This window comes from Cimex lectularius, unplaced genomic scaffold, assembly GCF_000648675.2.
Source record: "Cimex lectularius strain Harlan isolate CLEC.00 unplaced genomic scaffold, Clec_2.1 scaffold78, whole genome shotgun sequence".
NCBI classification, from domain to species: Eukaryota; Metazoa; Arthropoda; class Insecta; order Hemiptera; family Cimicidae; genus Cimex; species Cimex lectularius.
This window is the reverse complement of record NW_019392658.1, coordinates 1,574,707-1,599,347: the sequence shown is the minus strand read 5'-3', so window position 1 is coordinate 1,599,347 and position 24,641 is coordinate 1,574,707. Positions and strand designations below refer to the sequence as shown.

The 24,641-nt window shown below is 32.1% G+C and overlaps 2 protein-coding genes across 2 annotated transcripts; both read right to left on the bottom strand.

The window, feature by feature from the left end:
• Positions 1-260: 260 nt before the first annotated feature.
• Positions 261-5,320, bottom strand: LOC106663383 (40S ribosomal protein S27). Its single transcript, XM_014388197.2, has 4 exons — positions 5,209-5,320; positions 4,713-4,821; positions 540-650; positions 261-393 (listed from the first exon to the last, which is right to left on the bottom strand). Exons 1-4 carry the CDS (start codon positions 5,212-5,214, stop codon positions 365-367), a joined length of 255 nt encoding a protein of 84 aa, XP_014243683.1. The 5' UTR covers positions 5,215-5,320; the 3' UTR covers positions 261-364.
• Positions 5,321-10,619: 5,299 nt separating this feature from the next.
• Positions 10,620-24,272, bottom strand: LOC106663335 (unc-112-related protein-like). The gene is made up of 10 exons (XM_014388099.2): positions 23,704-24,272; positions 17,449-17,682; positions 17,124-17,374; positions 15,526-15,716; positions 15,234-15,444; positions 14,663-14,853; positions 14,333-14,567; positions 14,053-14,265; positions 13,725-13,958; positions 10,620-13,660 (listed from the first exon to the last, which is right to left on the bottom strand). The coding sequence occupies exons 1-10, from the start codon at positions 23,834-23,836 to the stop codon at positions 13,460-13,462; spliced, it is 2,094 nt and encodes a 697-aa protein (XP_014243585.1). The 5' UTR covers positions 23,837-24,272; the 3' UTR covers positions 10,620-13,459.
• Positions 24,273-24,641: the final 369 nt, after the last annotated feature.

Genomic DNA, 24,641 nt, shown 5'->3' with positions numbered 1-24,641 from the left:
GCAGGCATACAGAACCTATAAGTGATGCACAGAAAAGGTCTTTTGTTTGCCTATTCACTTTTCTATGTACTACTTAGAAAAAACCTTTTAGATTCCAAGGTGATTGGTACACATTGAACATTTAGTTTATCTTATCGCTCTTTATTCATAAAAGGATAACCAACAAAACCAAGATGTAGCATACAAAAATTACTAGGTTCTACTTTGTAACCTGATTTTAAAAAATTGAAATGTAAAAAACCAGTAATAAACAGGGATCGTGTGCAAAATTTATTATAAATAGGTTGCAAAATAGATGTTATAGTATTTTATAATTTTTTGTTTTTATTTGTTTTTTAATACAAACATATCTTAGGACATTTCATTAATGTTGTTTTCTCCTAAAAGAACAACCTGGAACAAAAAAAAAGTTTATAAGTACAAAGATAAATTTATCAGATATCATTGCAAAATTTATTGGTTGGTGTCTAGTAAGACCAGTTTTAATATATAAAAGGAAAAAAGTTGAGAGCAAAATTAAAATTTACAAAATAAATTACCTTCCGTTAGCTTTGCCCTACCACCTGTTGGTTGACATAAAATAGTAGAACATCCTGTGCAAACAACTACACTCTGTGCATGCGAGAAGACTGTTGTAATTTTATAGCAACCTAAAAAACATTTACATTAAATTTGAACAGAAAATCATGTACTAATAATAGCAGTATTACAATTATAAATTTTCTATAAAAATCTGTAAAGCCTATTACACCTTGGGACTGGGGCTCAATGTGTCTATTCATGTTGCAAATCAGAATCTACGCTAAATAGATGCAATGTTCAGACTCAGCCCTGATGCTGCTCTGGGGGAAAAACAGGTCTACCACAAGATTCATACTGCGATTCAATTCTAATGCGGAAAATGATGGGCAAAGTTGCTCCCTCAAGGGGCGCTTGCCCTATTTTGCTTAATAAATAAAAATAGTAATAAAAAATTTAAAAAAGATGGTGGGTAAGAAAACTACGTCAAGGATCACCAGTGCGGGAATAATCTTTTGGACACTCTAAAACTGGAAGATGGTATGAGATTTCACAACTTTCTGAGGATGTCTCCATCAATTTCAAAACTCTTATCAGAAGTTAGTAATAAAATTTGCAACATTATGGAACTACACCAATTTTTTTTAGCACTTTATATTTAAATCACAGATTCTAAACTCCCTAGAATTTACATCTCATAAACAACAACGGGAATGTATTTCCTCAACAAATTTCAATGTTTCATGGGTAGTCCCCACAGCATTATACCACTTAAATTAAAAGTTCACTGAAGAAACGAAGGGGCATTTGCCTCTACCCTAGATTCATGGCCGCAATTCCATTTTGGTCGAGACCCAAGAACCAACCATTTTGGTCGAGACCCAAGAAGCAGAAAATGGGGGGGGGGTTGGCTGCTGGAAACATGAAGGATTCACCCGATTCAAAGAGTCCCAGCAGCGTGGGCTAGGTCTAACAAGGTGATGACCAGGTTGGTGGGTCACAGATTTGGACCAAACTTTCGGTGATTCTACAGTCCAAAATATCGGACACATCCGTGACTTCTTAAAAAGCAAATGAACAAAATGTAAAATGTTATAATTAAAATTAAAAATATTAAATTAAGCAATGTTAAAGCAGCATAAATCGTTACTTAGAGATTAAAAAATATTATTTTTTGGAGTATTAATTTCATTGTTGGTTAAAAAAAAAGTTCTACGACGCAGAATATTCTAATTTGGTATGATTTAAAAAGATTCAACAAAATACTGCTTTTTTTTGCATATTCATTCTGTAAGTAAAGGTCAGAAAATGGTCAAAACTTGGATTTAACCTCATTGTCGTGATTCTAGCATAATAAAACACTTAGATACCATCTTTTGTGGAAATCGGCATAAATTATTTTTTAAACTGACAATTTCGACTACTACCTGACTGACATTCCTAGTGCAAGCCCTAACATAATTTTTCTCAAAAGCTAGTGGACCAATTTTCATGGATGATAATTTGTTTTAAAGGAATTGTCAAGTGCATTTTATAACTGTATAAAGCATTAAAATCCGACTTTATATCCATTAAAAAGGGTTAATTTTTGATAAATGATTTTGCTTTTTGTATATTTTCTTATGAAATATTGTGATGTTATTATGTTGTTAAAAAGCTACGTTCCTTTTCTTTCAAATGGTCTGCTGTTTGACATTAAAATGCTTTTAGCAGTTTTGAATTATAGCCGTTTCAATAAGACGTTCTGATAATGAGCTCAAAAGTCGGAAAAATGTCATGAGGTCAAACAATCAATACATTTAAATTCAAACAAAAATTTATATTTAGGAGTCTCAAGAAGTGACAGAATAAGACAAAATTTCATATTATTTCACGGAAAAAAAAATTATGACCTAGTTTACTTGAAAAATATTTCATTTTAAAGAAATTCTTTGGTTATTGATATATTTTGATTTGACCATTTGTATTGAGGTGAAATTTCAATGACTAATGAGAGCTTATAATCCCCCCCCCCAAGAGAGTACCAACATAATTAAATAATTTTTATTGAACTCATGATTTTCTTGTTTTGTTCATTTGGTCTACATTAAAATAATATTTTAATTAATTATTATTTTTTATGTAATGTCTTGGTTGAGATGAAAAAGCTAATGTCACAAGAGGGATTCGAACCCACCCAGCCGAAGGTCGTGCGTTCGAATCCCCCTCGTGATACTAGGGGGATTTTTCATCTCAACTAAGACATTACATAAAAAAGAATAATTAATTGAAACAAGTAATTTGGTCAATTAGACCAGTAAACATAAATGTATTATATATTGTAATCAATCTAACAATAAAAATACATTTTGTTTAAAATAATCAACAAAATACAAGTGTCCACTCCTCCCCCTTTGTCATTGAGTGTATATATACAAGTTACTTCCATGTCTTCAGCAACCACCAACAAAATTCTAATGGCACAGCAAATATAGAGTAAAATCATTCCCCACTCGACAACAAATGATCCACCCTCTAGAGTCATTAGCGTCTATATTAAGTCAAGTTTCCAAATACTGGATGCAATTATTTAATGTTAATTTGTTTTAACAATTGTGTTCAAAACCAACTTATAACTGGTGCAGTCGCAATGGACATAAATTCCCCAAAACAAAGCACATGTTTGAGGTCTAAAAACGGATGAGAATGTGAAGATTATGTAAACTAGCATAGCAAGAGCATTTTAAGTTAGACAACAAAAATTTAACACCTAATTAGACAATTAAACAGTATATCGTTAACCAACTGAAAATTTAATCATAAAAATATGGTGCTGTTGACTGAAATGTCTTCCCCGACAGCATCCCGGACTACGACGGGAGCCCCAAAAAGTTAGCACACTTCACCAAGGAAGTTGAAGAAGGGATGTCAACATTAAGTTCCATAGTTGTACCAATTTTGTGGGCACTCTCGACACGACACTCAAGAATGGCACAATTACACAGAAGACAAACACTTTGAGCCCTGAAGATGATCTCAATAAAGATCAAAACGTTGGCACGATAAAGAAAATGTTTTCTGAAACCTACATCACACCAGACCGCATCTCACGATTTCTAAATAAATGTTGTACCAATAAAAAAAAAAGATGCACATACCACCATTTTATTCTATACATGCAGTGTTTACAAATTCACGAAGATGAGCTGTTAAGACAATAGGTTAATAAAATAACAAATGAAGTAAATCTTGTTTTGAGTGCATTTACAGTTTTTTTTTACTCAAACATCGATTACGTTCAAGTCTTGTGTTCAGGTATGGAGTGGATGCCCTTTACATCAACATTTAATACTCGCACAGCCATCATGGGTCTTCTAAGAAGTAGAAAATTTTTGTTTTCGTTTGACATAGACTTCCACTTTTTGATTTGCATTTTAATCATTTCTCGAGGGATAAAATGTTTCCAGAACGCGGTGAAGCCGATAATGCTTTCCAAGACATTATTTGTGTGCTTATTACACATTGGCAAAAATGTATAGATTGTGACGGAAAATATAAATTTTCTTTATTTTATAAAAATTAAAAATAGTTTTGACTGCCTTTTCAAAACCTGCAATATTTTTGCACCAGCCCAATACATGTGTTTACAAAAATAATGTATTTGTACATGTAAAAATTAAAAACTTTCCTTACATATACATAAACAATACACTAAAAAAATAAAAACTTTCGATATAACACAATTTACATTTTTTTACCATTGATATACCATAATCTCAATAGAGTGAATGTCAATAAATCGCACTTATTCTTTGAACCCACTGATGATACGATATATCGGGATTTAACTGTATAAATGACAATACGACAAATTTTTATTTATCAACGCTTAGCGCCTACTTTTTCAATATTTCTAAATTGCAACATGTTTCAACACTTCTGGATTTATATTCTATTGACTATTTTAAATTTTAATTTATTTATTCTTGCACATAAAAGAATTGATTTTCGTTTTTAACAGGAGGTTATAACAAAAGAACACAAGAGGTTGAGTTAAAACGAATGAAATTAAAAACAAACAAAAATAATGGCGCATGTTTTGGAAAGTTAAACCACGTTGAACGCCTTAAAAACGAGGAATCGCCAGGTTTTTTTAAATTGAAATCAAGAAGAAAAAATACCTCGTTAGAGTTTTAAAAATAATATGAACTTACCTGGGCACTTTACATCCATGAAATAAGAATTAGGGTGTTGAACCAATCTCTTCAATTTGTGTTTCCTCTTTTCTTCTAGAGGGCTGGGGTTCAGCAAATCTTTAGCTAACTGCAAACATAAAAAACGTGGGGTTTTAGATTTTTTGAAATGACGTCTGGGGTAGGATTTGATTTCTGGGTCGGGTTAACCGTCCCGGCGTGGTGTCCGGGGTCAGACGGAAACATCAAGTCGAAAGGGACGAAAGGAGACGGACGGAAAATCGAAAAACGGGCCGAAACCGATTCCTTATTGACATAGTGGAAAGGTGTCGGAACGAAAATTTGTGTCGGGCATCGTCCATGTGGCTCCTCGCCATGCGACTCGGCGATCTAGAAATTCGCGCTCGGCCTGTTGTAGCCGCGATATGATGGTTCAAGTGGGCCGAATGCGATTCCAAACCAGCCCGGGAGAACCGTCTGTGGACAAATTTGAACATGTTTTTCACTCAATACTTACAGGCATGGTTGCGGTTAGGTCACGAGTGCGAGACGGAAAAGAATAGAACCGTATCTGCCGAGTGAGAGAGTGAGAAATGTGGCCGAGCCGATTTCACCGACTCATTGATCAACCACTCTACATTAAACACTTATAAAAATTTAATGATCTGCACTGATTTTCATTAAAAATAATTACATTCTCACTAATAAAACCCAATATAATGACTATATTCAAAACTACAATGAATTATTTTAAAAAACTTAATACTTACAGACAGATGCCCATGAACGGCGATTTATTCGTTCTGCGCCCTTATACCCGACAAATTGCGTTAAACGAACAAATAAAATTCCGACATTAAAATATTATATAAATTCTCAATAGATTTTGTTTAAAGAAAAATCAAATGTTGTATTGCTGATGACGGGCTATGATCAAGTTGTGTTCCCGCTTGGATTCAAAACGGGACAAACGAATTCAAACCGAATCGTTTCAAAACTCCACCACAGTTTAATAACATTTCAATTCTAAAGTAAGAAAATTTTTTTATTTCTTTTTTTAATATTATATTAATTTACTTACAACTACAAATCTGTATTAACACGTCCCTGTGTTGAGTAAGTCGTCATTTGTCTTTTGGTGTGGTGATATTTTTTCCATTTTAATATTTGTATTTTTAATTTCTTCATAGCATGATTATTTCCCCTGGTCTTTTATCAATTTAAATTGAAAAAGAACAACGTGTGACACGTTATCAACATCCACCTGACCAGACACGTTCTTTCTGTGATGCTGATGTCGAAACATAGTCGACAATAACATTTTTAATCGTCAAACACGACTGCATAGTTAAAATGCATTTTAAATTTGTTACTTTATATTTTTCGTTGTATTTTCTTTTTACCGGGGCAAAAATATATCTTAAATGGGGGCGTACCTCTCTATTTGGCCTGCGGTTCATTTGCTTTCAACAGATGCACCACCTTAGGCCTATGTCCATGCGGGAATCGTCAAACACCAAACAGACTGCCAACTGTTGCTTGTTGGCCCATTATTGCCTATTTTTTTCTCTAAAATTTATTTATGTGAAACTTTTTTTTAAGATAACATAAAACAAGTAAATTACATTTGGGGGAATATTAAACCTAAAAATATCCTATAAAATATATCCCTTGTCAAAAACAGATTTTTTATTATTTATATTATATAAATATATTATATTTTAATGAGTAAAAAGAATTTTAGATGTAAAAAAAAGAAAAAAAAAGTGGCTCAGTTGTGTGTTTTTTAGTAACCATTTGTTCAATATTTTGTTGAAGTAGTGAGGAGCGGTCAGGAATGAAATTTTTTTTTTTATTTTTGCCGACGTTTTGACCTTCATTTCTTTTCGCCAGCCATCTTTAGGGCCTGGGATGAATTACAATACATATTTTCATTGGAAAAAATACAATACAGATGTAAATATGTAAAATCGTTGAAACCCAGAAAAAATATTTAAATTAAAATTTATTTTTTCTATTTTTAAAATAATTATTAGGAATATTTATATGCCCATGATTATTAATAATATCTACTTCAATCGTCTAGTACATAAGAAATAAAGCAGAGTTATGGCTGAACAGGTTTCAACCTTCAAACTTAAATGTGTTAGGTTGAGTAAAATGCTCAATTAGTAGTAAGTGTGAATATGATAATTTTAATCATTTTGTATAACTTGAATAGAATCTGAAGTGTTGCCTTTCTACCCCTAGCCCGCCATGAGAATGTCAATAAATTTGACACGTCAAAATACTGGTGTAAGGGGTGCGTTCGACAGCCACAGTCAAAGTGTTTAGTAAATATTTTCAATTTAAGCTTATTGTGTCATTTGAGTCACTTGTAGAAGTTGCCCAGAGGCAACACTCCTTAAAGTTGATGTTGGGTGTTGGTCTATGTGTTGGTGAACTCATGCTGAACTGGTCTGTCAGCTGTCTGCCTTCTGACAAATATCATTAACAAAAAAGTCTGACTCAGTCCCACTATTGCCAATCTATCTCAATCTATTAAAAACTTAATTATGTCAATTTGTAGACATCTTTAAGATTGTTTTGTCTCTATGATGACCTTAAAAAGGACACTTTAAGGTCAAGGAACTTAAGGGTAAAATTTTATCTATACTCTTTTCGTTAGGTATATTTTCATTGTATTTCAATTCTAATTTGTAAGACCCTCAAAAAAATTACTGCAATCCGCAGATTCATCCAGACTAGTGTTCACTTACTTTCATTTCTGTGATAATAATAATAATTTATTTATTTATGTTAACAGATATGAATAAAGAAAGAAATCTTATGATTTTTCCTTCTTGAAGGTGGGATAATAGATTATCTTTGATCCTAGATGACCTATTATCCCACCTTCAAGAAGGAAAAATCATATGAAGAAAGAAATTTATTTACATATATAAATAAATAAAATACTGCATGGTATCGAATTTATCATAAAGATAGGATACAAATTGCTAAAATTCGTTCTTCCTTTTCTTTTGAATTTCAAGCTTATTGTGGCATCTCCTTTTTGTTTCTTTTATTTATTAATGATATAGAGGCTTCCATTTCTTCTGTTAATTTTCTACTTTTTGCAAATTATCTTAAATTTTATCGTGAACTTTTGAGTGTTCAATAGGAATAATTCTTTGGTAGAAATGATTTGAGGTGGGGTATGGCAGTTCACTTTTTGGAAAAGATAATTCTACTCACAGAAGCTTTAAAATGTTTTTTTAGTGTTTTCAAAAAGTAATTCGTTGGTTTGATAGAAATGGTTTGAAAATAAACGCCTCAAAATCTATGTGTCTTTCTACCAATGCTCTAAAAAATTCTGCGCTCCTTATAATATTATTTTAAATATCAATTGTAATAAAAAAATTTCAATCAAATATGTCCTTTTCACTACATAGTTCATCAATAGTAAATAAATGGTCCCCCGTTCTGCTTTTTAGGGTAATTGTTTTTTTTTTTATTGTACATAGCCATCAAAATATGCATTTTGTGTTTTGTATGAGTGAGTATATTTATTAGAGTGAATGGGGAGGGATTGATGAAATAGCATCCTTATCACCCCTTGAGCTGAAAAAATATTTTAAATTGCAAGGCTTCATATCTCGCAATATCCATAATTTTAATAATATTGTAGCCTTTAAACAATTCTACTGTTTCCATTCTAATCTTGATTCTCTTGTCCTATCTTGTCTCGTTATCTTCCCTGTCAGAAAAATTCTTTAGAACAAGTTCAAAATAAATTATTTAAATTCATCTCCTTCAAATATCCTTATAGTTGACAAATATTTCTTATCTCCAATCTACTACCCACTTATCTTCATTAGAATCTCATCATGTTTATTTTAAATTTGTATTTATTTGTAAATTTATAAATAATAGAATCAATTTTCCATTATTACTTTCTCACTTAAATTTCCGAGCTTCACTTTATAATCAGACTTTCTTCCATGTTCTTCTTCCTCACATTCCTCATGTTTATATTCTTCATTCTGGCATCAAACAACACAAGAAAATAGTTAATAATATTATTCAAAAATTCAATGATTCTTTACAAATCATTAGATCATACCTTTATTTCTCTCTCATATCGCTATTGAAAATAATTAGATTTTTACTATTGAGAATATAAGCATTTTTTGGTCACTTAGTATATAATTATAATAAATTAATGTTTATTGTTTATTTTTAGGTTCTATAAATAGGTTTTTAATAATTATTTTTCGTTTAATCCCTTTCAATTGTGCAATTTACTTTCTCAACTAATTTCTTTTCTGTAGTGTATAGATGATTAAAATGTGTAATTTAATAAATTCACTAATTTGGTTCGCTTGGCAAAAATGTCAAAAAAGAAGGGAAAATTCAAAAGGTGGGGTTGAGATGGGAAGTTAGTGTCCGAGTGGATCGAGATCACGATAGCTCAAGTGGTAGAGCAGCGGCGTATCTAGCTGAAGATCGTGGGTTTGAATCCCGCTCGTGCCATTGACTTTTTATCTCAACTAAAAACCTTAATTAATTGTGTAATTTAAGTTTTTTTTTTTTCATATGGACAAATTTGTTTTTGAACTGCAAACTGTATTGTATATTTTGGGCATCTGCCCATTTAAATAAATAAATAAAAATGAAATATAAATATAAAAAAATAAACAAAACGTTCTTAATTCAATATTGATTGTAAAATTGTGTGCAAATTACCAAGAGACCTCGAGAATACCACCCCTCTTGTCATTTCAGCCTTCAATGCAATCAGTTCATAAAATCCATTCACACTCTTAAATACATTCTTTCTTACCATTGACTAGGTTAGGGTGGTGGAGTACTTGATATTCCTCCATCACCCTCTATACATATTATACAACTAACCTAATTGAGATGGGGTACTTGAAATCCCATCATCAACGCTCTCACTCTACACATTCACTCTCAACATACACCAGGGATTCAGTTACAGCATTAATGTCAATAGTACCATGGTGCATTCACTAAATAAAACATAGTTCATGGCGTCGGTGGCCGCAACAGTTTAGGTGTTGACACGGCGCGCATCACTGTAAGGTAAAGGTCCCGGGTTCGAATCCAGCGGCCCTGCATTCAAACCCGACATACTTACAAATGGCCTTTTTTTCAAAAACACCGGCACCTCGAGGGTTGACATAACTTCTGCTGTTGCGAACCCTCGTAAAAAAAAAAAAAAAAAAAAATTGCCACCTGAACGAGATTTCTATCTCGACTCTTTCTCGAGATATTAACTTTTTTGTGGTTTTAGTCTAAAATTAGATTTTTTCACAAAAAATTTTAATTTCTCAACTTAGCGGCATTAAAATTCAAATCTGACCTTTATTTCACAAACTACAGTAAATTTTCCACAAGAAAACAACATTTCCATTGAAAAATTCGCTTTTCGAATACACAGTAGCTGCTCAAAGATTAACAAATTGTTCTTGCCATGTTGAAGCAAAATTGTCTTATCAGGTGGCATTTGTACAGGCTCTATATAAGCAGCTAAGGAATGGCATCATTCAATTAAGTAGGACAGATCAAATAACCTTTCTCTACATGCCAACATCAGACTTGTATTTGCGACACTAGTGGTGGTCCTGGGTTCGAAATCTGGCATACCCAATGGTTTTTCAATTGAAAATAGTTTGTCAGAAGTATTGTAACTTGGTTTGACCCTCTCATCTGCAACACGTTAGGTGTTAAGCCCACCTGAACGAACTTTACTGCATTACTTCAAGTGTAGTTAACGGAAAATGAATCAAGATAGCTTCATTTTGGAATTTTTCTTCTTTTAATGAGGGATAATTAATCATGACATATTAACTTTCAATATTTTATTTTTACATTAAAATACAACAAATTAGACTGGTTTCAATATATATATTACTGAAGATTTTTAGTAACAAAAATTACCTCTGGTTATTGTTATTACTAGTGAGATAATAATAATAATAAAAAAAAAGAAACGAACAGCTAGTTTGCAACTAATTAACTTTCTACTTAAGGTTTTAAGAATATAAGTAAAATGTGATTAAATATAACTGAGCTAAATAGTTATAATGTAGCAAGTTGACTAAGTTATACGTGTAATTATAGTAGAGTCAATAAGGCTTATAACATAATATACAGCATTATTATCGTGGTTAATATGTACTAAAGTACATGGTAATACCATATACAATAGAAATGATGAATAATAAATAATAATACATAATAAATGAATAAAATGACGAATGATTTAACCATGTACAATATGGTAAATATTTGTTCTTATATGAAATAAAGCATAATTGGTACATAATGTTAATTCATCAACTAGAAAATACATAAAATAAACATTTCTACTATACATTACTATTCTTAACAATAAATTTGTAAATATTCTTTAATTTTTTTTTATTGTTAATTAACAAGTTTAGATTGGGCTCACTAAAAAGTAAACGTGTAAAAATAGTAAGAACACTTTTTATAAAGGCACTTGCATTTTAAAATTAAATTTCACAAGCTAGGAAAATTATTTGAATACTTTTTAACAATTAAGTATGAAATCCAAAAGCTTATATGCTGAATCATTAATGTAATACTGAAACATTCCATTTCATTGGAAAATGATTTTTTGTTTTGTTTTACAGGAACAAATTATTAATCTTGCTTCAATCCATTTAAGTTCTGCCAAAGTGCTTAATGAATAATGGTCTTAAAATGGCCAATAACTGTAAAAATAATTTTTAGATATTACTTACTAATACTAATAAATACTACTTTTTCCCCTTTAGATATGTTTCATGTAGTCAACAAAATATATATGTACTCATAAAAATATTTTTCTATAAATTTTCAATAGGAATAACTTGAGATATGGATTGTCTAATCTGAAAGAAAATTTGAAAAATATAAATATGTAATGAACAATTAACACTTTTTTTTGACACAAGAAGAAAGGCTACTTCTTAACATATTCCTTAGCAATAATCAACAACAAATAAATTATTTATGTCAGTGTGTCAATAGTTATCTTATTATTACTAAGAAATTAAATAGTATCAGTTTTTTACAAAATTTTGAAGGACACTTTAGTTCATCTCAAAACAATTAAAGCGTATGTTATTATATGATATAAACAATTAACTTAAAACCTTAATGAAAAATTCAAAATATTAATATATTAGTTTTAGTTGGCAGTTTACATTGTTATTAAACGAAATCTAAATATATACATATAATATGTATGATACACAATGGACAGTAAGAGAAAATTTGGCCGATGTCGAGGTTAGTATGGAATGTTTCTACAAACTACTAGTAGGTAAAAAGGTTTAGCCGTTAAAACCTAAAGTTTAATAGGAATTAATACAATTGTAAATCACGTTAAATAAAAATGTAAATAAGTTAGAGTAAAATTGGCATTTTTCAACGTGATTCATAAATGTAATATTTGGAAGTAAACGAATGTAACAATTAGATTTTAAATAATCGTAAAACAATGGAACACACGTCATACCAATGTACAGTTATGTAAAACTGTTTTACGTACGTTGGAAAATTCTCTTTTTAAATATTCTAGTTATAAATATCTTAATTTTTGTTAAACTTTATTGTAAAGAAGCTTGTTTGTGAACCCTATTAAAACAATTATTAAGTGAGGCTATTAATTTCACTTTTTAAATGTTACGCATAATTTTTCTTTTGATGCAGTTTCATTATTGCAATGTACATTTATCTAATCAAATAAGATAACAAATCAATTTCAATTTAAAAATAAAAAGACAAACAGAATATCTTTAAATTGTGCAAATTTGTTTGGTAGCTGCCTACAATTATTTTTATACCGAGGCTGGTTCCATATGTAAAATACTGTAAGTTCAAAAGACCTCACATCATCTGAAGTGCCTTTAGCAGTACTACTTTCTTAAAAAAATGTGAATTTCACTTTATGAACTATTTTCAAACTCTAATGGTAAGAAATTGGTTATTTTCTTTCAATGTAGGCATGAACCAGAAAGTTTAATTAGAAAATGAGTAGAAGACTAACTTTTTAAACTTTAATTCTGAACTGCTTACGAACTAACTATAAGATATACAATTAACAAGGCACATAATAATTTACAATTAAGGCATACTGACTTAAGTGTTGTTTTTTTTAAATTAAATTCTAATAGTATTTAACATGGTTAGAAACTTTTTATATATATGTTATATGTTCAAAAATTTTAGTAACAAATAAATAAATGTAACATAAATTTGTTAACCATTCAGCATATTTCTTGTTATTAATTAAAACAATTTTCTAGAAATATGCTGCAAATTTTAGTTTTGGTATAATATTGTCATCTACATACATATATATTAAAAAATTAAATCAAAACATTAATTTAAGGCACATGGTTTCATTATTATTATATTATTAATGAACATTACAAAACAAAAATATTAACTTCATGTAAGCCTGTACATTTTTTCTCTTTTCCTTTTCTTTTTTACATGGAATTAACTTTTTCCCCAAACATTTCCAAATCAACGAATGTTAATAAATAATGATGTGGGAAATACTAAAATACAAATTTGTACATTAAAATTAATCTTGGCATAATAAAGCGATATTAAAAAATATACTTAGTTTAATTAATTAAGTTAATGTGATTATAAATTTTAAATATAGAAATTAATTTTGAAGATAAATTTGTGATTGCACCGTCAGATTGCACTTGCCAACCTGGTTTTGGAAATTTGAAATTTTATGCCCAACCGCCAGTCAGTTTGTGAAACAGCTCTTCATTTAGCATTTGGTTGGACTCTTTGGACCGGGTCGATAAGAAAATGTAGCCCCCGATGAATTCATGAACTACTTTACAATCCGCAGTAAGACAGGCAAACCTCACGTTATCCTTTTCGACTTGGATCATCATCATCTTTGCAGTCCAATTCACATTCCAAGCCTGAGTCAAAGTAAGAATAAAGTGTGAGAATTAGTAGTCGGGTCTTAAATAATGAAAGCCTTACTTTCATTGAACTGTATCTCCAAGTTTTGATATGGCCTCCTGTGTTTATATCCATTCTCATCAGCCTGTTGTTGGCGACTCCTAGAAGCTCTTCCTTCTTTTGGTCAGCAAATTTTACTACAAAAAGTGATATACCAAAATCAGGAAGTGACTGCCAGGCTTTAATGTACTTCATTTTTGCCTCGATCAGAGAGAGATTTTTCACATTAGCATGTGCTTCTAAGATTCTGTGCATCTATAATAAAAAAAAATTAAAAAGTCAAAATCTAATATAAAAACAATCTAACAAAAAATCAAACAACACGGTTGACAAGATCAAAATAACGAACCTTTCCTTTCATTTTCTTTACATATTTTGGAGGTATGTATTCTTCAGGTACGATTTCTGATTCTGATGGATTGATCACTGGGGCAGGGGCAGGACGTTGCATTTGGAGGAAAGCAACAATTGAAGCGACTTCAGCTTCGTACGAACTATCGGCCAACGAACGACCTTTCGCGGCTAGCCTACAGGCCGCCATCCATTTGGCGTACTGTTCTTCCTAGAAATATTCTCAAATGAAATATAATCACTTTTGTCGTTGTAAAAAGTGACAAGTTATAGCTTACAGTGTCACACCGGATGTACATTTCAGACATTCCGTCACTAGTAGACACTTCTAATTTTATTCCGTATTTCTGCTGTGTAAGGCAGACATCAGGAGTAACCTCACACCCACGAAGGCTTATATCGTGAATTGGCGTCCCTGTCTGTGAATCGGCACGAGATTTGTACAATCTCAGCCTTAAGTCTTTGCAAGTGAACCAATATCTTTTGTAAGCTTTTAGAGTAAAACGTTTTGGCCTAAACAAATTAATTCAATATATTACATTTGATTAAATAAAATATATCAATAAATTTGTAACAAATATAGTTTACATGTCGTGTACAACACTTACTTTAAAAATCGCAAGGAATCATAAAGTTCAGGGACTTGTGTAATATCGACGCTCATGTTGTTTATATGAGAACCTTCGAGGGTCACTTGCAGCTCACTGAGAGCAGCATCAATGTCATCATCCGCTCCGGACATGTTAGCTGTGTTATCCAATGTCGGTTGTGGTGAATTTGCTTCTAAAGATATTTGCACCTAAAATTGGATTGGAATGGATGGATATATACATTAAATAAGAAATAAAATAAGCATAAAATAAAAATTATTATCACACAACTCTTTCAGTCTTGTATAAAAATTTTTTGAAAACAATCTACACATAATTCATTAATAATGTCAAAGTTGACTCACAGTTTATGGAGAGTCTTGTAATTGTCTTACTTTATGATTTCAGACAATTTTAATTTAAAACCATGTTTCCAAGTAGAAGGAAGTTTTGTTAAAATGGTATTTGTTTTCTTATTTAGTAAAGTATATATATTTTTTTAAAAGATAAACTTGCGTCTAAATGAAATGAACTGTTTAAAAAATTAAGATTAAAGCATTATGCATTTGTGTTATAAAAAATTGCATACCTGTAACGCTGCAAACATTAGTGCTTCTTCTTCTGTACAATCAAGTTCATCATTCAGCAGTTGCCACTTTGCTTGTTCGTAAATCTGATTAATACGGACAGCGTCAATTTTAGGGTTCAAATCATAGAATGAATAGAATTTAAAACGGAGACGGAGTGTATCAAATTCTCTCACACCTTGTTCCATAATTGATAAAGATGAATCGAGCCAACTGACAAAATTAATTCAATGTATTACATCTGATTAAATTAAATTTAAAAAAATAAAACGTTAAAATAATTCTAAAACTTACGCTACATTCATTCTTGCTTTTTCGACAAGTGTTGTTGGCCTAACGAGGCTGCTTCTGGCTTCATTGTTTGGAGTAATCGGACTCTGTGAAAGAGTCATGTTATGAGATTCGTTAAACTGAAATGTCGGAGAACGATTTCCATTCGAAGTAAAGCTTGAATTCAAGTTGTTCCTTTTCCATGTATAATCAGGCTGGAAAAATGAAATGAGCTTATTATTTTGAAAACGATCAACAGTTTTATTAATAAGAATATTAAGTAACGTGACAAGTTTTTGAAATGATTGATTCAATTATTATCTCTATAAGTGGAATAAATTGTCTTAAGAACTATAAATTGTTGAAGTTGGTTACGTTACACCAGCTGATACAATTTTCTCTCCATTGTTTGGAATGGTTATGACAAGTGAATTAGTGTGTGTCCAGTCTTTAAGTGTATGTATGTAATTTGTAACGTTGATGTGCATTAAAGTTATAGCATTTTTCAATCAAATGAAACCTTTTTTCAATCAAATGAAACTTTTTTCCAAGCAAATGAAACCTTTTTTCAACCAAATGAAACTTTTTCAATCAAATGAAACCTTTTTCCAAGCAAATGAAACCATTTTTCAAGCAAATGGAACCTTTTTTCAAGCAAATGAAACCTAAAACCTAATGATAATAATTATGTAGAGGAATAAATAAATGACATTATAGTACTAAAATAATTTTTATGATGATTGAATATTAATATTACAATAATTGAATCGTAAGGGCTTAGGTACAAGAATGTTTCTTGTGAAGTTCTGTATTCATCAAACTTTTCTACATCTACCCTGTCGAAGTTTAATTAAGTGGGATTGAAAAGTGTTTTTGAGCGAGCAACAACTTTCTGTGATAGAAATTATGAATGATGAAGGGAGTGTGGAGTTCAATCCTTTTTAAAAAGATAGTTCCTAATAATCACAATAAGTTGTTTAATAATCCGGAATTCGAGCCCTTTAGTTCATCATCAGGTTGAAGGGTTTCTACAAACACGTCTCTCGACATGAATTGCAAAAGTGAACCCTCGCCAATGCGAAAACGGATCTTCACAAGAAACGTTCTGTTCCTAAGCCTTACGATTCAATTATTGTGATATTAATATTCAATCATCATAAAAATTATTGTTAGTACTATAATGCCATTTATTTATTCTTCTACATAATTATTATCATTAAGTTTTGTTTCCTTTGCTTGAAAAAAGGTTTCATTTGCTTGGAAAAAGGTTTCATTTGATTGAAAAAAGTTTCATTTGTCTGAAAAATGCTATATTAATAAATCTTATTTCTGCTTTTCTCTGTTGCCCCTTAACATAAATATATAAAAATACATAAATTATCGGCAAATTTTGAGGAAGAGAATTCAATGATTGGCCTTCTTTCTAAAATTGTTATTGACAAATTGTTTCAACCAATGTTGATGTTGTACATGACACCTATTTTTAAATTAGGTAATACATACTAACTTACGTTTAAGATACAACATTTTACAGTCAACGTGACATGTCGTTGACAAATTATCACATTTGATACATTTAAAAGCACCCTGAATTTATTTATCAATAACACTTCAGGACTTACTGTTACGGCAGGTTTGCTGATTGGTGAAGATTTAAAGTTTTTGGAAACTCCAGGAGAACACATCGGAGGAACGGCTTGATCCAATGAGCCATTAGAGCCAGAATAATTAGCGACAAAAGTGTTTGTGTCAGCAGGAATTTTGCCATTGACATCTTTGATTTTCTTGTGAGTCAAAAGGTCTTGTAAATTTTGCTTCAAATGGCTCTGTTCTAAAGGCTTACAGAATGAAAGTTCTTCTGGATGACGAATACCTAGATATATAGAACCATCGTTAAAATCAAATTTAAACAAAGATTATTTAATTAATACAAAAGGATAAACCTACCTAACTCTTTGCAGAGTTGTATGACAGCGTTGAAAGTTTTGATTGAGAAATCGACTCTGCAATCAAGGTATCTCAGATCAGGCAGTTGAACCCTAAGCGTTTTATGCATAGGAGTGAACTGCAAAGAGGCGTCTGCTTGTACACCATACTGATCCAATGTTGACCTCGTCCTGGCTAACCACATGTTCCGTGAAGGCCACCACAAAGCATGATCAGACCAGTCCATAGCAATGTCTAAAATATAAATAAATCCATCAAAACAATGCCAAATAAATTATTTACTAACAATGTAAACTTCATATTTTCATGGAACTGAGTTAACAACGGGTGAACAATAGTGTGACCTAGGATTTTGTAGAAGCAACTGTTGGTGGCATAAAAAGCTAAATATTGTTTCTAAAGATGATAGAGTGGAAATATATATATTTAAAAAAAAAAAAAAAAAAAAAAAAAAAGACACCATAAAAAAGTTTTTATAAATTATTTTTTCATGTTTAATGACTTTTTAAAAATAGGCTTTTCACACTTTTAATGAAGTTATAATAATCATTTCTAAAAAAAGGAATTTAAATCCACAACCTCGGCTGTGACTAACACGCTCACCTTCATAGTGACACCTTAACATTTTTTCCTATATTTACTATTGGTTGAAATACTATTCGAGCATGTTCAGCATATTTTTTGCTTAAATATGCTGATCAGCCAACACCTAATCAAATAAGTAAAATGATCAACTCTGCAATCAAGCTATCTCAGATCTAGCAGTTGTGCCCTTGCCTTTTCCTTCAGTCGGTAATTTTCAGATAGCAAAATGGGATAGGTAGAATTTTAAGAAGAGAAAAAATAATTAACAGATATCGAAAGCTTCTTTGCTTGTGGGATTGTGGGACGTCGATTTGGATTATACGTCTTTTGCTCCTTAAAAGTGTGTCTTAAAAATAACAGTTTATAAACAAAAACCTAAACCGGAACTCCTTACCAATTAGTGCCCTCCTGGAATGTATTATAAATTTGATTTAGGAATTCTCGACACTCAGAATCTACGTGACGTTACTTCTAAATTGCTTCTGCGCCAGGGCTTTCGACTTATCTGTATTAAATTGTGAGATTTCTTCACGATAAAATGATGAACCTGTAATTTTGTCGTAAATGAAATAGGAAATAGTAGGAAAATGTTCTGAAAGTTTAGTTAAGTTTAGTTTAAGTTAAGGCATTAGACTCTCGTCGATGTAGGTTTGATTCTTACCGTCGCCTTTGGACTTCTTTTCTGATATCTAAAGGCACTGGTGAGAGACCAGTGGCTGCAATGAAAATTGACATAGCACTCATCAATAGAAGGTCTGGGGCAGGATCCGATCTGAGCTCCTGAATTTGGGACCAACCCCCTTCAAAAATTAGTTTCTTTGATGGAAAAACATTGGCACACTAGGGCTCAATTCACATATGTGTTGCGAGATCCCAAAAAGAGAACAAGGAAGGAATCAGCTGTATACAGCTGCAGTGCTCACTCTTCCAGTTCATGGTATTTACCACAATTTAAAAATAAAAGCCTCAATAAATAATATTAATAAATACATTTTAATTGGTCCTCTTAACCAAAGTAATTATTTTTAATTGATTTATTACTTTTATGCAAAGTGTGAGCTGAGATCAAAAATAAGAGTCATGAACAGGACTCGAACTCACAACATAGTGATCATCAACCTACAATTTCACATTTTTTCCTCTTTTTCACCAATATTCAAATATCATGCTATCATATGGATTCTCAGCGAGATATGAATAACCACTGGGATCTGTTAGTGAAATACAGGTCCTTCAGTACTTATATTAAATATATGTTTTAGTTGCTTATGACACAATTTTTTCATCTTGCCACACTTTGCATAAAAATAATAAATCAATTTTCAATAAATGATCATTATTATTTTCCCATTTGTTAATTTCTACATTCCCCCATTCGTCCTATACTATCTCCACATCATTTTTTTTTTTTAATTTACACCTATCATTTTGGACCTCGCTGATCTGGCTCATCAAACCGATCCCTTTAAATTGTAGGGGAAAAATTATTTTTTTGTACCTAGGCCATTTTGAACTCATTTCTTGAACATATCCGTTGCTTATGGATAGCTGATCCCTTTTGACCCTAAACGTTATCTACCGGATTAATGTTTGGTGACTATAAGAATTTTAACTTCGCTAGGTCAGCCACCGCTTCCAACTTTAACTTTTATGTCATTATTATGTTCAAAACTGAATTTCTAATTTCACCAATATTGATACATTATGTATATAGACAATGATATATTTTATACATCCTATTTTTCTAATTTATGTCAGCAGTCTTTGTTGTTGCAGCCTTACTCGCTCAAACAAATTTATTTTAAATGTAGTGTTAAATTTTTGGTTTTCTCCATTTATCCAGTCCAAAACAGTAAGAATTACTCCACTCCAGATTTTTCTAATAAACATTTCACACTATAAAAAATGAAAAAAAAAAAACAACTAAGTTTTTCACTCTCTTTTACAATGGGTAGTCATAATAAATGGGTATGCATTAAGAGAGATATTTTGCGCACAAGGGCACACAATTAGAAAGAAGTGTACTAATTGCACGGAATGAAAAAACAAGCTTTTTATGCCGAAAGACAAATTTTTAAAATTAACTTTGTGACAAAAATATACCCCTTCCCCAGTTTTTTCAGGAAGAGGAATAGTCTTAAAACAAGGATCTACTGTCGCCAAAAGTTAATTCGGCGTGTGAAATTAAATACTAAATTAACAGTGTGAACACAGATTGAACATAAAATTAATATTATAAGACCAGTTCACAAATCAAAGTAGGGTAAAAAAAAACACTGAGAAAAATAATGATATCTTAATGCCATGGTCCTCTTGACCTTAATCTGTTTGGTGCTAAGCAGAAGAAGACAGTTTGGTACAATTGTTGGCTCAAACTTTTTATTGTACGTAACCAAATGGTAGGAAAAAAGTCTGCCAAGTGGGTGGGCAGTATAGCTTCTTCATATTTTGTGAATGCACATGCGCATATGTCAATCCATTTGGAAAAAAAATTCATAGGGGATCATCTAGAAAGCAATCCACATAATCCCTGAAAAATTCATAAGAATCTGACAATATTTATGTGCATGTGCATGCATATATGTTAATTCATAGGGGATCATCTAGAAAGCAACCTGCACAATCCCTGAAAATAGCATAAAATTTGGTATCGGAGTTTTGCCGGATACAAGAAATAGACCACAGACAGATCCGAAAAAAAAAAAAAAAAATGTTCAGAATGGTCTGAAACTCAAAATCCGAGTGGAAATCTATTTTGGAGGAGTACACATTAGTGAAGGACAATGTAGGAATAATAAAACTGTGTTAATAAAGTTGTTGTTGTGTCAGAATGTTCTGAAATGCAAAATGGGAAATTTTAATTGTGTAGAAGAAAACTTGTTCCGACTTCCTGCATGAATACAAGGCTTCCTTATCTCCAATAGTTTGGGGGGATAAATAAAACAAATACAATGAATCTTTTTAAATCTGCCCAAACTGTTTTGGGGAGTAATCAGGGTGCAGTGAATATTAAATAAAAGTAAAGTAGTTCTTGTCATACAGGAGTGCTTAATTTTTAACTACCCGTCGAGTCAAAGTACAGTCGCATAAATTAAAGTAAAATCTGTGAACTTGTATGTCCTGATCTGCCTTTTCTCGCTTGACATAACAATCGTCAAAACGCATCTAGCATGCAATTTCGTGATAACTCAATCTACGAGAAGACAATTTAATGACACAAATGCACAATGACGATGATCTCTTATTTGAGCCATTATTATTACTATTGAACTGGTCAGAAAATAGTTTAGAACAACAGATTTCAGATTGAAAAGAATAAAATTTAGTTTTACATAGATAATTAAGCAAGAAACAACTGTGCCAATATTTTTTCACCTTTCAAATGCTTACTCTTATTTATTATTTTAATCTTCTTTTCAATTTGCTCAATTTATTACCACTGAAAATTAACAGTTGGATGTTAGTTTTTAAATAAATTTAGCAACAAACCATTAACCTTTCATTTTTGAGATTTCAGAAAAAAGTGGGATATGCCAATACTTTTTGGTTAATTTTATATGCATTTCTTTGATTTGGATTGTCGTATTGTTATTATTGGTCGTAATGGTTGGAGCAGTTCATTATTTGTTTGATCAATCAAATGAAGTGTTATTTCTACTTTTAGAAATTGAGTGAACCATGTAGAACATTCGACAAGTTCAGACCTCCGTGTACAATTTTATTACAATTTATTTAATACATCCTAAAATCAATTAGTGAGTGATACAGTTAAGAAGGCAAAACTTGACTGCGATAAAATTATAATCCACCTCAGGTTGTTTTAACTCTGATGCGTTGGTTGGGTTGTCAAGCGAGAAAAGGCATATCAGGATCATAAATTATCGAAAGTTCATAGATTTTACTTTATTTGTTGTTATGTTACTGTATAATGGTTTGACCTCTCATCCGCGACACCCGATGGGTAGTTAAACATTAAGCCCTCTTGTATGACAAAAATTACATAAATTTTATTTAATATTACGTGACATCCTGATTATTTTCCAAAACAGTCTAGGCTGATTTAAAAAGGCTCGTTGTATTTGCGTGCCCCCCATATTTGATTAGAATACAAGTAAATATTGAGGTCATAATTTGTAGTAAACCCCCTTCATCTGCTTAGCTGCAATAACAGTTCTCAATTAAGGTCAAGAGGACCATGGCATTAATATGTCATTGTTTTGCTCAAAGTGTTTTTCCCCCCTACTTTGATGTGTGAACCGGTCTTATAATATTAATCTTTTGTGTTCACACTCTTTTGATTTTATGTTTACTTTCATATGTCAAAATCGCTTTTGGCGACAGTCAATCGTTTTGCCACCGCTTTGGTGATGTTTAAAGACTATTCTTCTTTCAAGAGAGCATGAAGATAATAGTGATCAGGGTCATTTAAATTATATTTTTTCCTCTTCCAGTTCTGGCAAATGCGATCCTGTTTTTTGATATTTACCTATCATCCTGGTCTGTCCATCCTCGCTGATTATTTATTCACGAATTCACAAAAATCAGCGAGGATAATCAGAGCAGGATGACAGGTAAATATGAAACTTCCACAGACCACAGGAGGAAATCTCACAAACGTGATCCTGTTTCAAAATTTTCACATCCTTTGTGGATTAAAAAAAAAATAAAATTATTATGTCTTTTAAGTTTTCAGTTCAGTTGGTCATAGACTAAAGAAGAACTTAAGACATTGTGGACAAACTGAAAGTTTCATAAAGTTTCTTTCAACATTTGCAGTAAGTTTGTCGTAACCCCTTGTTGGGTTGACAGACCAAAGTGGATTGACAGCAACCAAATTAAGGGTTCATCACCCTGTACACCACAGGGAAAGATATCACAATCTTTACGGTGTAGATACACAGAAAATGGTTGAAGCAGTTTGTTTTTCCGGATCAATCAATGAAAGGAAAAAAAAAGAGTAGTTAGAAATAACACTAGTCAGTAAAAGCAGGGGTTCTTCAATAAAATTTTGCAACTTTTTAAGAAATGGTGCAAAAATGAGCTGGGAACGGTTGTCAGGAGTGTATCTAAAAAAAATGACACGAGTAAACAAGGCTGGTGGATACGAAAAAAATTTAGCATTAGGTTGAAAATAAAACAAAAATAAACAAATCGCAATTTGAAACAAAAAAAATAAAAAATATATTTAGACGTGAGTCGCCCGAGTTTCGAAAAACGAATTGCAAATTGGAACAGAGCTTTATTCGTCGAAATACGAATACGCCCAAGGGAAGAGATTATGCATTCTAAAAATACTCTAGGGCATAATTTATGAAAAATGTGAGACAGAAACGAGCGAGGATCAAGGTTAGAATCGGTGGAGGGGCTCAATTGACAGATGAGAATGAATGAAGGCTGAGCCGATTGACAACGGAACGATTTATCGTCAAAGGGTTCCGATTAATTTCCAAAACGTGGTAAACAAAAGTAAGATCACAAAATTCTGAGCGATTGGCAGATGAAATTCTCGGGGTGAATTTGTGTAAATAAGAGAAAAGTAGAAAAACTGAAAATGTCCCAATTATCTGCTATCTCGAGTTTGGAACTGATAAGGTTCCAGTCCTCTTCACAGTTGCAATAAAATATATTAAAAAAATTAAAAAATAAAATAAGCCTGATGTAAAACGGTACCTAAATTTTCAACGAGGCTGAGCATGACACCTCCGATGTGACTGTCGCCTTTGACACGGAGGGTCCTCTCCATCCCGAGGTCGGTGACGGAGATCCTCAAATTCCATGATCCGTCCCAGAGATTGTTCGACATGTTCTTCTCGAAAACCGGGCCTCTTTTGTTTAAGGAAGACGATTTCAGCTGGATTACCTGGCCACCGAATCTCCCCGAATAAACAACCGTTCACATATTAATCCGTGTCACGACGACCTATCCTAGGCGGACGTTTTCCACGGATGACATAACTGCCTGGTCGGAGCTTCGTCCAAATTTGAACGCGGCACAGGACTTGACGGAACGGTACGGACCACTCACCCCCTCGGACACTTGTTTGGAATGGCGAATAATTCTGTCCCACCGGAACGATCTTTTACGAAATTACGTAGGACGGCCTGAGTAGAACGGAGGCAAGCGAATACCTTAAAAGGTAAAGAGGACAACGAAGTCTGCCCAGGGTTACGCGCGTCAGGGATCTTCCCCTCGAGTTTCCTCCCACAAACCCCTTAATCCTAGAATCATTTCCACTTTCCACGATTTCTTACGAAATAATTCTTAATAACTGTAATAATTGTCCGAACGACTAAATTGCACAAACCCGTTGAGAAAAATCCCGTTGACCTCCTCCCTGACACTTTCTCGTAAAAGTTCAAAAAAGCACGGTGAATGTTACAAACCAAATAACACACTATTAATCTAAAAATGCAAATTTTTGTAAAGATTTAAGATGTCAACAAAAGTAAAAGTTTTACGGCTCAGCCGACTTTTTACGGGAGGGGCGCCTCATATCCGACGAGCTGTATTCAATGGGGCGCGCCTCCCAGTTTTATTTACGGAATATTCGATATTCCTCCATCACCCTCTACACATAATATTATTTAACTAATCTAACTATAGGGTA